At 54.7% G+C, this 14870-nt stretch overlaps 1 protein-coding gene across 1 annotated transcript in view; it reads left to right on the top strand.

The window, feature by feature from the left end:
• Positions 1–14870, top strand: part of TRIO (trio Rho guanine nucleotide exchange factor) — a gene marked incomplete at its 5' end in the record, with an annotated part of 242520 nt that overhangs the window by 81983 nt on the left and 145667 nt on the right. The window contains one exon of the mRNA XM_084233661.1: positions 10204–10278. Coding sequence (XP_084089787.1) covers positions 10204–10278 — 75 coding nt within the window. The remainder of the gene's footprint in view (positions 1–10203; positions 10279–14870) is intronic.

Genomic DNA, 14870 nt, shown 5'->3' on the forward strand with positions numbered 1-14870 from the left:
TTCTCCTCTGTGCTTTGTGTTTCTAATCCCCACAGCAAACTGTTTCCCGTGCTCTCACGAGGGTTGGGAATACCCTTGATGAAGTCCAGGATTTATTTTGAAGTCAAGTGATTGATACAAAAGCTCAGTGACAGAAATAACCCTTTTAAGTGAATTTGCTAATTAATCGCAACCATGTCTACCTCTTTCATAATCAACAGTGTGTGTGTTTGCAGAACCTTTATTTGTTCATCAGACTTTGCTTGTCGTGTACACGTTGTTAAGACTGCTCTTCAGTCTGGCCTGTGTTGTGTTTTGTTTTCGATTATAAGCTTCTTAAAGCAGATGTGTGTGGTTTTTTTGGGGGGGGGCGGGGGTCTGCAGGCTTCAGAGAGCACTGGGTGTAGATAAGCCCTTCAGGAGTGCCAAGTGGTAAACAGTTCTAAGTTTCATCAGAGGAACGGCAGGCAGAAAGTTCTGCCAAGTTCTTTGATGTTATTAAAGATAGGTCTTTCTAGTGAGTTAATGTTGGAATTCAATCCCTCAATTAAAAATTGTTTCTTTGTGGCATTGGCCTTATATATAATAAGGTACATCAATTAACTGAAGACTTTCGAAGTAGACACACAGACTTCATACTTTGGAGAAATTTTCTTATTTTGGTATGCATGTTTTAATTTGATGACTCTACAGTGTTTCGATGTAATCATTCGTCACTCAAGTTAATTGATAGCTTATTAAGACTCTGGACCTGGATTATGTTTTCTCCAAGGATGGGAAACTAATCAGCACTGCGTCTTGAAAGTAGATGGGTTAGATGTTTGTAGACGAGGCGGGACCTGGAGGAAGACCCCTGGACAGGACTGGGTGAGCGTTGGGGAGGGGAGGCTCCCGCCCCTTTTCTGTCTGGGCTGGGAGAAACACTTTCAGAATCGGGGCAGAAGGCAGGCAGGCTTGGAGGTATTGATGTGGGAAGAAGCTGGAATAAACCAATGTGTAGCCCCACTGGTCTCGCAGTCACACTGAGGCTGAGCCAGCGCATCTATGAGCTGATGCCTGGGGCTGACTTGTTCCCCTGTGACCACTCTGTGCACAGTCACACCTGGAAAGCACTTAGTGTGATGCCACCTGCCCTCTGCAAAGCAGTAGGGCCACCAGGTCTGTGTTTGCTGCTTAGCGGCCACTCCCCGAAGTCTCGCACTCCCCTGGGTGGCAGAAGTGCTGGACCCAGAAACCACCATGGCTGTTCTCCCAAAGCACATGGTCACAGGGAGGCTCTTCCCTGCAGAGATGCTTCCCAGTAATAAACCAGCCAGTGGATGAATCAATCAATCAATCAGTTATTTTCACGGCTGGGGCAGAAAACAACTAACTGCATTGTAAAATTCCCAAAGTAAAAATTTTCCTACTTCAAAATTTAAATCAGGCATGTGTAAGTGTCCTGTGTGTTCTGGTCACCCGGTATCCCAGACAAAGAGCTGGCAGGCACTCCAGGCTCGCAGCAGGAGTATGTGGAGCAGGTCGATAGCCTCGGGGCTGTTGCTGGTCTTCAGGGGCCGTGATGAACCGGGTCTTGGCTCAGAAATCCCGATGGCAGACAGGCCTTTCCAGGGTCACCCCTGCTGCTCCGTGGCTCCCTCCTGGGGCTGGCACCTGGCAGAGAGACTTAGTACAGTCCTTCCCTTCCAGAAGCTCACGTGAAAGGGCCCCTGGGGATGATTTAGGTAATCCCCGTGTGGGGTGATAAGAGCTGGGGTCTGCGGAGCACAGGCTAGGGCATCTGACCCTGCATCGGGGGACTGCGAAGGCAGCACAGAAGGGGCGGGTGTGGTCTGAGCCTTTCTGGAGTTTCGGTTGCATGTGAGCATGTGCACATGTTGCGGGGGGCGGGGGTCAGGGGAGCTGTGCGTGTGGAAGTTGAGGGCTGAGTGAGGTGTGTGCTACCTGTAAGGAGTTAGAATTCCCGGACAGAGTGTGGGGACAGCGTCCTGAATGGGGATAGTGAGGCCACAGAGGGAAGGGACACCCATCCCGAGGACTCTCCCATGCCAGGGAATTGGACTTCCTTTGACGATAAGGAGTCGAATATTAGGGGAATAGGTTGGTGTGTTTGGAGGAAGTGGCAGAAGGATGGAAATGAGTCCAGACGTGGATGAGGAGTTGCTGGGATGACAGGGAGGTGGAGGGGTGGGGGGTCGGGGGGTGGATGCCCCAGTGAAACTGTGAGTCCACAGGAAGGGGAGTATCTGCGGGCACTGAGGGCTGAAGCCCAGCTCCCTGGTTCGGCCCTGGGGTGGATGGTTGTGTGGGGGCCCACAAGGGGGAGCGGGGCTGGGGGATGAGGTGAGTTCAGGGGTAGACATCGCGGTGGAGACTGCTAGACCCTCGGCTTGCCGGGCTCCTTTGTTGCAAGGATGACGGTCTTCTGCGGGTCGAGACCCGCCCTGATCACTTTCCCCCACAAATCCTAGATCTGATGGGAAGACTCCAGTTCTCACCCCTCTGGCCCTGTTTTTGCAGTCCCAAGTGTCTCGACCACAGAAGTCACCCACTTTGTGTTGCTTTCCCCAACCGAGTTCAAGGAGGACTCAAACGCTGGTTGACACTGCCCGCCCGCCCCTGTCAGGGCGAATCAGGCGCTGGGGAGCAGCCACGCGGTGCCTCCGGGAGCTGAAACCCTTTCTGCACCTCCTCCGGGTGTCATCACCAGATCCTTACAACAAGGAAAAGGAGCAGAATTCTATGATTCCATTTTCTAAAGCCATTTTATAGACTGTGTTGCGATCTGCTTTAAAAAACACAGGAGGACATTCGAGTTTCTTACATGGTAGCACGCGGAGTGCTGATGTGCGGGACGTGTTTGTTACCATGATGAAAGGGGGTTTCTCCTGGCAGGCGGTTGACTGGTACCCTCCGAGCCCGCGGCGATAGCGATAGCGCCCGCAGCCATGACTGTCATAACCCGGCTCATTAGATGCAAAGCGGGTAAAGTCTTTCCTGGAGTTGCTTCTCCCGTGCAGCAAGGTTGGCGCCCGGGACCCGACGGGGTGTGAGGGGCCTGGGGGGGGGTGTGACGGGGTGAGGGGCTGGGGGGTGTGGCGGGGTGAGGTGCTGGGGGTGTGACGGGGTGAGGGGCCGGGGGGTGTGACAGGGTGAGGGGCTGGGGGGGTGTGACGGGGTGAGGGGCCGGGGGTGTGGCGGGGTGAGGGGCCGGGGGGTGTGACAGGGTGAGGGGCTGGGGGGTGTGACGGGGTGAGGGGCGGGGGGTGTGACGGGGTGAGGGGCCGGGGGGTGTGACAGGGTGAGGGGCTGGGGGGGTGTGACGGGGTGAGGGGCCGGGGGTGTGACGGGGTGAGGGGCCGGGGGGTGTGACAGGGTGAGGTGCTGGGGGTGTGGCGGGGTGAGGGGCCTGGGGGGGTGTGGCGGGGTGAGGGGCTGGGGGTGTGATGGGGTGAGGGGCGGGGGGGGTGTGACGGGGTGAGGTGCTGGGGGTGTGGCGGGGTGAGGGGCGGGGGGGTGTGACGGGGTGAGGGGCTGGGGGTGTGACGGGGTGAGGGGCGGGGGGGGGTGTGATGGGGTGAGGGGTTGGGGGGTGTGATGGGGTGAGGGGCTGGGGGGTGTGACGGGGTGAGGTGCTGGGGGTGTGACGGGGTGAGGGGCCGGGGGGTGTGGCGGGGTGAGGGGCCGGGGGTGTGATGGGGTGCCCCGGGGCGCGGCGGCGGGGGCAGCACGGCCGGGGGAGTCTGTTTTTGCTTCGGCCTTTCTGGGGGTTTGGGTTTGTCCTCGGTCGGGTGCTGGAGCCATCGGGAGCCAGAGCCAGTTCAGGTTGAAATGCCCTCAGCTTCCCCGACCCCCTCAGAGCCGGCGGTGCTGTTCTCCCGCGGAGGGGAGGCCCGAGCGCCGGCCGCGGTCACCCCCGGGCGAGCAGGGGACCCGCGCCCAGGGCCCTTCCCGCGCGCGGGCGGGCGCCACGTGTTTGCCGCAACCCGGCGCGGCCTGACGTTCTCACTTCCTGACGTCAGTGCAAGTGACACTGCGGGCCGTGCGCGTGACTCCCCGTGTCTTTCCCCGCGGGACATTCATTTTCTTGGGGGGTCCGGGCCGGTTAGGAATCCCCGCGTCCCGCGGCCGCCCGTCCGCACGCTCGCCCCGGGGACCCCGAGCGGCCGCGCGCCGCGTGACCTGTGACGAGTCCAGGGGCGCGGCGGGCGCCCGGAGGCTGACGTCACCCCGGCGCGTGCGCATGCGCGGCCGCGCTGCGGAGCGGCGCGCGGCTCTTTGTGTGCCCGGGCGCGCGCGCCTCCCGGGGGGCGGCCGGGAGGGGGTGGGGGGCGGGCGCCGAGCGGGACCCCCGGCGCGCGGCCGGCGTGGCTGGCTTGGCGTCTTCAGCGCGCTCCTGTGTTTATTAACCCCGCCCCCCCTTATTTACTTTTGCTACCTTTGCTTTTATTAGATCCCCCCAGTCTCGCCTCGCACTTTCCATTTTCCCGGTTAGAGACGCTCGGGCCGGGGGGCGCCCACCCCGGGGGGCGGGGGGGGCCCCGTGGGCGACCCCGGGGGGCGGGGGGGGCCCCGTGGGCGACCCCGGGGGGCGGGGGGGGCCCGTGGGCGACCCCGGGGGGCGGGGGGGCCCCGTGGGCGACCCCGGGGGGCGGGGGCCCGGGAGGAAGGACGCCCCGGTTGGTTTTGTTCGGCTCACGGGACTGCGGGCTTCTAGCCTCCCTTTTTCACTAAAGAATTCATTTGCCTAATTGGAGGCTTTCAGAGCTTGAGTACTGCCCTGTGTTGGGAGTGATATGGGGAAAGATTAAACTCTTTTAGGTAAACTTTTAAAATTTGATTCATTAAAAAAATCTCGTATGTTTCGCTTTATCTTAATTTTTTTTTTTTTAACTCCGTTCATGGGAAATGCCGTTGCTGAAACATGCTGCAGGGAAGCTTTTTGTTCCTTGTGCACATATTCCCTGGGTGCTCTGTTTTGCCTCAAAACAAAACAAGACTTGCAGGGGGATGTTCCTTTGCTATTAGTTTGTTGTCTTAAAAAACAAAACAAAACACCCTGACACCAAGGAAGTGACCAGGTGCTTCAGCGGCCCGGGACGGTCAAGGTAACCCAGCACCTGCTTGACAAGTCTCAGGGTGAAAAAGGAGACCGTGATCTGACTGTGGGTCATTCCTTAAAGTTTCAGGCCGCTGCATCAGCTCAAAGATTTTCCATTGTTGATGATAACCTGTGGAATATTTCCTCTTAGGAGGAGAGGTTCATTTTCCGCATTATAAATATACACCACGTTCTAGAAGTGGCCCTGGGATTGAAGGCTGAGCACTGAGCTTGTATTCCTAAATATAAAAAAGAAAGCACTGGGAAGCAGGGGCGCTGGAGGATTGTGTTCATTTGTTCATGGGCTCCTTCATCTGCCCGTTCAGCCATCCCCTGTTGATGGCTGCCGGGCCTGACCCTGTGTGTGACACAGCATCTGGGACACAGAAGGGAACACAGCAGACCCACCCGCCCTGGCTAGCAGCTATTCAGAGGGAAAGAGAAAAACCACCTTCTTGAAGGACTACGTAATGCTTGCCGTTTTAAGAAATATGATCCATTTGGGAGCAAGGGTTTAAGATTTATCTGAAATTGACATTCTGTTGAAACAAATAGCAAGTTAGAAGGTAATCAAGAATTCATACTGGCAAGTTATACTGTGCTGAACCTTGCATTGCGATTTTTTTAATGAGTATTTTCAAGTCTTTAGTTACTCAAATTTAGTTGTTTTAGGAAGAGGTACTAATTAACGTGGAAAGTGCAAAGAAAATTTAAGCGCTAACTGCACATTTCTATCAACAACAGTGAAATCTGATTTTGAACCCAAACCCTTTCCCCCAGTAGCATCCCTCAAATATTAATTTCCAGGTCTTAGCATAAGGGCAGCAGGTTGATATGAACATTCTGATCAGATTCCATGTTGACTTGGTTGGAGAAAGCAGTGGACACATGCCTTTTAGGACTGCCCTGGGAAACGTCTCTGCACCTGTGGCTGAGCCTGGGCCGGCTGCACCCTGCGGTGTGTGCCCACCGTCCCCTGAAGGCTAGCGTGTCATACAAATCCACACTGGCTCCTTGTCTCACTAGAATGTGGTTGAATTATAATGAGAATCCAGTCCGTCTCTCTGCCCACGTGAGCCCAGGCTCTTCGTGTTTAAGGAGTGTGGGATCCAGAAGTGGGTGCAACCAAGTGTCCTATGACTTGGCCGTTTCTCCTCTTAGTTGGTTATTATCTTCCAAGTCGCTCTTCTTTCTCGACTCTTCCTCTCCATTGTCACCCAGATTCTCTCCATCCACCCCTCCACCTACTAGTGGCTTTTCAGTCTCCCACTTGGAAAGGAAAGTGCTGCTGACCCCTGGTCTGTGGCACAAGGACGTGGTGTGGGGTCTCAGGGCCTCTCCCTCAGGGACATCACGGAAGGAGAGACTGTGCTTCCAGGTGGTCACTGAGCTTAAGGGCTCGCCCCCAAAGTGCAGGACCACAGCTAGCTTTAATGCAGGAGGAGAGCGCAATAGGGTCATCGTTTATTGGTCCTTTATCCTTACCTAGTCTGCAGTGGCTAGAGCGACACGGATGCCACTTCTTGATCTCTTTTCTCTCTTTCTTTTTAGTAATCACCTACTCTGCTCTCATAAATAGCTCTTCAGGCCTGGACCAGAGCCAGCCTTTTTGATCTGAGGGCGTTGCATGGTTGAGTTCTTCCTGCTTTTTATTGGCAGTGACATCATGTGTTTAATCTAGCTTTACTATCTATACATGCTTCCTCAGTTTTTTTTTGCTTATAGATGTGTTTTTAAAATGGGAATGAGATTAAAAAAATTCACACCGAGGCGATCACCCTCATAGCCACAAACTCCGTTTCTGTGGTTTCAGATTTCTGCCTTATGTTCTATCTTAATTGATCAAAGAAAATCAGCCTCTTTTTTTCTGTGATGTAGTTAACAAAAATATCGCCATAAGATGGTTTAGAATTTACATTCTAGTCCGCGTTCGGACATGTACATTAGCACAGGAAAGTGTAACGCGTTTCCACGCTGGTTTAGCAGTGAGTCATGTGTCCTTCCTCCTTAGGAAGGCGGAGTCTACTTTAGGGGAGACTGTGAGCACCCGAGAGGCTCTGGTGCAGCTCGAGGAAGCCGAGTTCAGTTCCGGGGAGTGAGTCTCTGACCAGCAGCGGCCTCGGCGATGGAGGTTTTCAGGGTCACATTCCGTGCCCTTTATCCTGTTTGCACATCAGCTGCTCTTCCCGTGGGGCGGCCTGGGCCGTGGCGGCTCCAGCTTCCGCCATCCACGCCATCCAGGATGCGACCCAGCAGGTGTGGCTCAGAGTGCCTGCAGAAACTGTCAGGAATGCTGAGGAATTCTTGTCTCGGGCCTGCCCGCCTTCTTTGAGGTGCCAGCAGTGGGAGCTTGTGGAGGGGGTATTGCTTCCGCAGCAGGGAGCCCAGGGCAGCAGCTGGGACACCCAGTGCCGAGCCGGGTCCTGGCTGGGGTGCCGGTGGGCACAGGTGACACAGCAGAAGCATGAGGTTTCTGACCTGGTGGCAGTAGAAGAGGGAGCTTGTTTTCAGATCCGCGTGGATCGGGGTCTGCAGCCAGGCCTCCTAGCCTCCTGGTGTTTTCTGGTCCGCCTCACTCACTGGGGCCCAACAGCCCTTAGTGCTGCGTGGACAGCTTTGCCACTGCGCCCTGTTCTGCTGGTGATTATAAGCCTGTCTCCTTGCAGCCTGCCCCGGCGCCTGCTCCTCTTTCTTTGCGTCTGCTCCGCCGTCCTCTGTGTCCACCTTGGATAGACTCGGGATGTGATCAATCTTTGCAGACGCTGTCCGGAAATTGCCTTACTGGCAGCGAGTGGCTGGGATGGGGTGGCCTCCATTCAGGAGTTTTGCAGTAGCCTGACGATGACGTTTTGGGACTCTTGGCTCAGATGGAGCTTCTGTTATCAATAGCCACTATTGTAAAAGCTTGGTGGGATGCCAGCACCAGCGTGTCTGCTGGAAAGCGGCATGGCCTGGTGATCGGAGCCTGTATCCTGGCCCCTTTCCGACTGGCTGGACTGTGCCTCCGAGCCTCCTTCTCTGTGGGTCCTCGTCAGGATGTGGTCTTCGCCCAGATCTCCGGCGATGTCTGTGTCATGGCTCTGGGTACACAAGTGGGTGTCCTGAGGACAGGGACACTTTGTTTAAAAGATGTAAACACCGGTCTGTGCACTGGTTCTGTGCAGCGTGAATGCGATGCGTGGACGCTGGTTCTCTTATACTCTCCCGAAGGCGTTGGTGCTGTCATTTGCTGTGCGAACTAGCGGTTACGGAGCAGCCCCGATACAAAACGGGTTGCCTGGCTGTGGGTCCTCACCCGCGCGTATAAAAGGGACTTATTAATACTCCATTACAGGCACACACAAAAGGTTAATAAAAGGTTTATTTATAAGGGAGTTGAGGAAATGTACAACTCAGGGAGGAAATAGGGAAATAAAGTCTTTAATGCGTCCTACCGGATCCGCTGACCTGGAAACCCCAAAGGCACTCCAAGAGCTGCCCGAGCTTCAAGCTGGCGGCGAGCCAAAAAAAGGGGAAAACCTCCAAAGCCCACGTGTCTGGTTTTATACCAACCTGGCTGTTTAACCCCACCCTCAGGTTCCAGCCACCGTCCCTTTGCTGGTGACGGGATTTGTCTCTCCCAGTGTCTTTGGCTTTGGCCTGGGGTGGGGGTGGAGTCCACAAAGCCTGTATGGAATTAGCTTTAGGACAGCCTTTTCCCCCTAACATAGCCTCTGGTGTGGCTGCTTGGCTCAGCCTGCCACTCACCCCCTTCACCACCACTGCAGCTCACACCTTTATCCTTACCTGGGAGCAGGCCCTGCACCAGGCTCCGGGAACAGCAAGGACCTGGGCCATCCTTTCTGGCCGTGACTCCCCCCTCTCAGTGTCACTGGTGGGGCCTCCCCAGGCTGGGTTCTGGTTCTTGCTTAGGCAGCTCCATGTGGCGCCACTAGGGGGGGACCTTTGTCCTGGGTCATCCCCCTTTCCTAGTGTCCCCCCTGCATTGGGTGCACCCACGGCCTTGAGTTTGGTGTTTGTGGATCTCACCTGGGCCAGGGCTGCCCCGTGGCAGCTATTCAGGAGCTCCCTTGCTGCTTCTGGCACTGGGCTTGCTCTCAGATTTCCAGGCCTCTCCCCCCTATTGTCGTACCAGCCTCACGTTGTGGGTGCTTAGTTGTGCTCTTTGGGCCAAAAACATGCAGAAAAGGAGAGTGGGGGTGGCCGTGGCTTATTATTTCCAGCGAGTTCTGCTGACGAGCGTTACTTGATTGTGTGGATGAGTGTCACCGCATCCTGAACCTAGATGACCCCTCTGAGGCCCCGCCAAGGGAAATATCCGGTGGCGTTAGGAGGATGCACGTTTCTGACCCCAAGCTCCCAAGTGGGCATTCGCCCTTGAGCTGGGCCGGACGTGTTTGGGCTGCAAGAATCCCTTTTGTGTCGGTGGATGTTGGCTTGGCCTCAGTGGCCCAATGCACATTGCTTTTCCACGCTTATTTCCACTTGGCTTCTCAAGATGTTGGGTTGCTTGGAATGGGGGGTAGTTGGTTTGTCGTGCAGGAGGGTTCCCCTCTGAAGCAGGTGGCATGGGGCCATCCTGCATTTGCCAGTGAGATTCCTTCAGGGGTCATGACCCAGAAAGCCTGGCAGGGCAGAGCCAGGGGGGGAGCTGCAGCCAGTTCCCTGCTATTTTTAATCCCCTCTCCTCCCTGCTGCTGTTATTTTTAACAAGACACCTCAAGTCTGGTATAGGACGAGGTCTTGCGCTCCCCCTAGAGGAGTGAGTCTCAAATCACAGTTTTTAAAAAGCAAAATTGCCGTGTGGCCAGGGTCTGCATTAATCTATGCAAGCCCAAAACAAAGATTTTTTAAATGATCAAGACTGACTTCACGCCCAGTCTTTCTGGGGTGGGATCCTTACAGGTAGAAATGGCCGAGAGTCTGCTCGGCACGCGAGCCCCTGGGTCTGCATGCACGCCGTTCTTCTTGAAAATGGAAGCTATTTCTGCAGTCCGAGACTTTCCCTCACAGACCCCCGAGTGCTTTCAAATGAGGACATTTCTGACGTGGATTTAGTGGGTGTGATGTGGGAGAGAACGGCTAGCAACCTCCTCACGCCATTTTCCTTTTCTGTGTTTCAGGGTTTCGAAAAAACGATGACATGAAAGCAATGGATGTTTTGCCAATTTTAAAGGAAAAAGTGGCCTACCTTTCAGGTAACGCATAACCTTCTAATCGGCTCTTTCGTTCCTCCGACTGCTTCTGGAACAATCAGAGACCAAAACACCAAACTAGCTCGCCTGCCACATGCCTGAAAGTGGTAGCACTTCACTGGAGTTTTAACTGCTTAACTCTTAGCGCGTTTCCCTGAGAGATGAGGACCCAAAGCATTTTCTTCTAGCTGCTGTGACCCCAGGTCACATTGGGGGTGGAAATAGGGTCTCTCCTTCACAAACGTGCCTGCTGGCCCCGTCAGTGGGCTGGAACAGCTGGGTCTAAGTCCATCATCTCAGCAAGGGTGGTGGGACTGTAGCTGTGTGCAGACGTATCCTGGTTTCCTCACCCCTGTTTCTTGCACCTGGTCCTGGGGGCCCGAGATCCCCCGCCATGGAGTCTGCAAGCCCTGTGAGCTCCACCGGGGCCCTCTGCTCCCCTGCAGACCCCTCCCTCCTTGCAGCGGGGCATCCGAATCCTGGGCACTCGGCCTCTGTCTGCTCATGGAGGGCCAGCTCGAGGGTTTTGGGGGGTTGCCTCCTCCAGGGCGGGCCCCCCCCCCACATGAACAGAACAGCCATTGGGTCATCGGGTGCCGTGTCTGCACGGCCAGAGTCTCTCGTTCCCAAGCAGGGCTGCAGAGCTTTTCTGCCCGGGGTGGCAGGAGGCAAATCTGTAGCCTCACATGCTTTACGCAGCCTCCCTGGGTGTGTTTCCCCAGGTAAGTGTTTATCTGTCTCCGACAGGTCTTCCGTGATCTTCTGAGGTCTCCTTGACACATTTTCAATTTGTAGCGCTGTGCTTTGCTTTTGTGTGTTTTGTGCATCCGCGGTGAGCGGAACGTGTCTCTTTAGGCAGCCGTCCTGTGTACCTTCTGCGGTAGTTTTGTGCCCCCTGCTGAGCTCTGTTGGTTGATTTTGCTGGAGTAAATGTGATTATAATGCATTTGGGAGGTTACTGGAAGAGAAAGGAGCTCAGGAAAAGAAGAAGGTGGTTAGAAAATGGGGGGGAAAAAACCAACCAACCAACAACTCTTGGCTTGTTATGTGCTTTTTAAAAGTAGCATTAGCTCCTTCCCCATCATTTACTGACAAGTCACATAACACGAACTCCCAGTTGTAAGTTCCTGACTTTGCAGGTTACAGGTGGAATTTAAAGTGAGTGAATAAAAAGACTTGACTTGTAAGTGTCAGCGGCTGCTTCCGCGCGCTCACCAGTTTCGGGTTTGGAGCTGGTGGCCGTGAAGGAGCAGCCTTACCCCTCACCCTGCCCTGCCCTCCCGCGCACACCAGAGTGGTCCTCGGTGCCACCGGGTGGTGCTCACACTTCCTGATTGATGCTCGGCGGGCACGCCGGCACGCGGTTTTGTGGTCATCGCCGTGGCACCAGGCTTAACTTCAGTGCCTGTAGGAAGAGAAAAAGAACAAAATCAGATAATTAAAAGCAGACGATTACTTCTGCAGGTAACCCGACACAGCGAATCTCTTCAGATAAAATTTTTTACTTCCAACCTCGTTTTTTCTCCCTTATTTGAAAGTGAGATACAATTCACACACCATAAAATCCACCCCTTTCAAGTGTATATTCGGTGGATTTTAACGTATGGAAAGACATAGACATTGCAGCCGTCACTGCTGTCTCCTTCCAGGACGTTTTCTTCGTCTCCCAAGAACCCCACCCCAGCCCCCACCCCCCAGCTCTGGCAGTCACCCATCTATTTTAGCTCTGACCTCATTTAAAAAAAATGTTATTAGCTGTGATGGCTCCTTTGTAAATGTTGTGCATGTGAATGACTTTTAGTAGATTCATTCAAAGTGAAATTGTTGGGATTTTAGAAAGCAAGCCAAAAGATCAGTGAGTCCTCGAGAGAGCTTGTTAAACACCAAAGAAAACTCCTGGAACTTGAATTTCTGATTCTCAGTCTATTTCTAGGTGTTCTAAAAAGTTATTCTCATAGCACTTAAGGCAGCAAAATCCTACTTCCTCCCCTTAGAGGGTGAGTTAAATGGGGCTGTATGACCAGTCAGAAGGGGCTCTTGTCGTTTACATTTAATATTTTAGATGTTTGAAGTAGCATATGTATTTATTGTAACACGCATATTTAGTGTAGCGTGTACACTGACCGTCCTCGGAGTGTGTGCATCTTACATGGAGGGTCCCCCGCTCCACGGAGATCCTGTGCACTAGGGTCTGAGCTTTCAAGGAACGCACAGACCAGACAGATCAGAGTCAAGAGTACTTTCTGCCTAGGCGTCTTATCATGGGGCATTTCAACACCCAAAAGGTGAGAGAATAGTATAATGAAAATCCGCAAACCCATGGCTCACCGCTGTCATTTGGTCTCATCCGTATTCCTTAAAAAGCTTTAAAAAAGCCTCAATACCCTTAACAGAGCTAAAAATGAGTCGAGAGTCACATTTCCCTGCATGGCTCATGCTTTCCTTTACGGGGTGTGCGGTGCTGTAGCCGGAAGGTCCGGGGCTGACTCTTCGTCTGGGCTGTAGTTTCTTGCTCGTTGTTTTTCTTTTTGTCTTATCCCCTTAATTTTATTAGGTGAGGAAACCAGGAGTTTTCCCCACATTTCAGAGCTTGCGGGCTGCATGTCTGGTGGTCATTAACACATAGCCGCTCCCCTGTATTTCTTGCAAACTAGGAGCTGCATCTCGAGGATCGTGGAGCCTTAGTGTGAACTTGACGGAGTCGTCAGTGGGTGGTGCTGGGTCGTTCTACAGGGGAGTCTCTGGTTGTCTCTTCTTTGGAGATAGGAAGAGAGGGGTGTTTGATGCTGATCCTCACTGAATCCCAGGCTAATAAAAAAAAAATTGAAGTCTTACCAGTATCATTTTGAACTCATGGTTTTAAATATATTTGTTGTGCTTCAATTCATTGCACATTGTTTTTCGCTTACTAAGAGACACTTCCCCAGTTTGGCCAAGGGGACGTCTTCAGAGTGGCCCCTGGATCCACGGACCTCAGCACTGCTGCCCGCTGCTCAGACACAGAGGTGTCAGGCTCACCTTGTGTGGCTCCCGCCCCACCCTGAGGCCCCTCTCCCCCACACGGCAGGTTCCAGCATCAGGGGGTGGGGTCTCTGTCCCTCTGGCTCTCCTTCCACAGCCGCCTCTGACGCTGCAGTGTGCCCCTTGTTTACTGGGTCAGCTGCCTGCGAACCGCATTTGGGTTACTTTTGTAGAAGAGCACTTTGGGGGTGTTGACAGGAACGTGGGCTCCTTGCCCAGCCTCTGCTGCTGTGCTGTGACCTGGTCTGAGTTCCGCCACCCCCGCAGAGGGAGGGCCTCCTGTCCCTTCTACCCCGCGCCCCGAGGCCAGGGCCCCCCCTGAGGCCCACCATGGAGTCCTCTCCGGCTCCCCCACACCCCCCACCAAGACGCCCAGCGTCCTCACTGTCCTCTGTTGGGCCCCCTGCCCCCTCCCTCCTCAATTCTGCAGTCAGGTTTCAAGGGCTTGTTTTGGTTTGCCCTGGTTTCTGGTCCTTTGCTTTGTTTCTTTGAGGGGCAGATTTTGGATCCACTTTCCACCCTGTGGCAGAACACACCGTGCTTGCCTTGGGAGATCCGGTGACCCCCGAGGGAGGAGGATCGAACGTGGTTCCCGTTCCGCTGTCCCCCTGCTGCCTCTTGCCTTAACTGTATCTCAAAAGTTCAGGATGGTGGTCCAGACAAACGCTGGATGCCGGTCTTCTCTTTTCCCAAAGCGGAGCGGATGTCTCCATCCAAATAGCACTTCCCATTTTTTAAAACGCCAGCTGTGGTGTGAATGGTTAACATTTTCGATCAAGGAGATTGATTTTGGGGGAGAAAAATGAATGCTGTTTGGAAGTGAAAAATCTCCAAAGTGTTGCCTGTCATGTGCTGGAACAAGAGGAGTCCAGGGGATGAGGCAGACGTTAGCAGGTGCTCAGGGATGCCACTCGGCCACCTACCCAGCCCCGCTCACCCGCGCCAGCACCTTCCTTCAGAAAAAGGCCTCAGCCCGCCCTGTGGTTGTCCTTCTGACACTTTACTACCTTAGAGAGAAACGCATCCTCCCGTTTGAAGAATTATCGAAGTTCTTTCAGGGCCCAGGGGAGGTGCTGGCGTGGGCCCGTGTCTGTGTCAGCATCTTTCGTCACAGAGCAGGATGGTCCGCCTCTGCCAGGGGCGCAGTCAAGGCCCAGTCCCCACGCCTGGGCGAGGCTCCCGTGTCACACCTGAGTTTGTGAGCCCTCGGCCACTCCTGTGCCGCGGCCAGGCGCACACACGGGTCCCTCAGCGGTCACCCCCTCGAGTTAGCGTGAGCGCGCGGTCACCCGGGAGGCGGGGAAGCCCGCCTTGTAAACCGCGCCCTCCCCTGCTGTGCACGAGCTTTTCTGAAAGAAAGGAAACCAGTTTTCTGGGTTGGGCTTGCGTTTAAGTTCACCTCTGCCTCCTGGTCGGTCACTAAGGTGAGACCGGGCGGCTCACACTGTGACTTGTACCTGGAGGCCTCCCGCTGCCGGGCGGGTGGGGGCAGAGGGTGCGGCCACCCAGGGCCCGCTCCAGGGCAGGGCGTTTCTACCGCGGGTTTTTCCCTGAAAACCCCGTCGTGTCACCAC

The sequence above is a fragment of the Talpa europaea genome (genome assembly GCF_964194135.1).
Source record: "Talpa europaea genome assembly, chromosome: 5".
Classification (NCBI taxonomy): domain Eukaryota; kingdom Metazoa; phylum Chordata; class Mammalia; order Eulipotyphla; family Talpidae; genus Talpa; species Talpa europaea.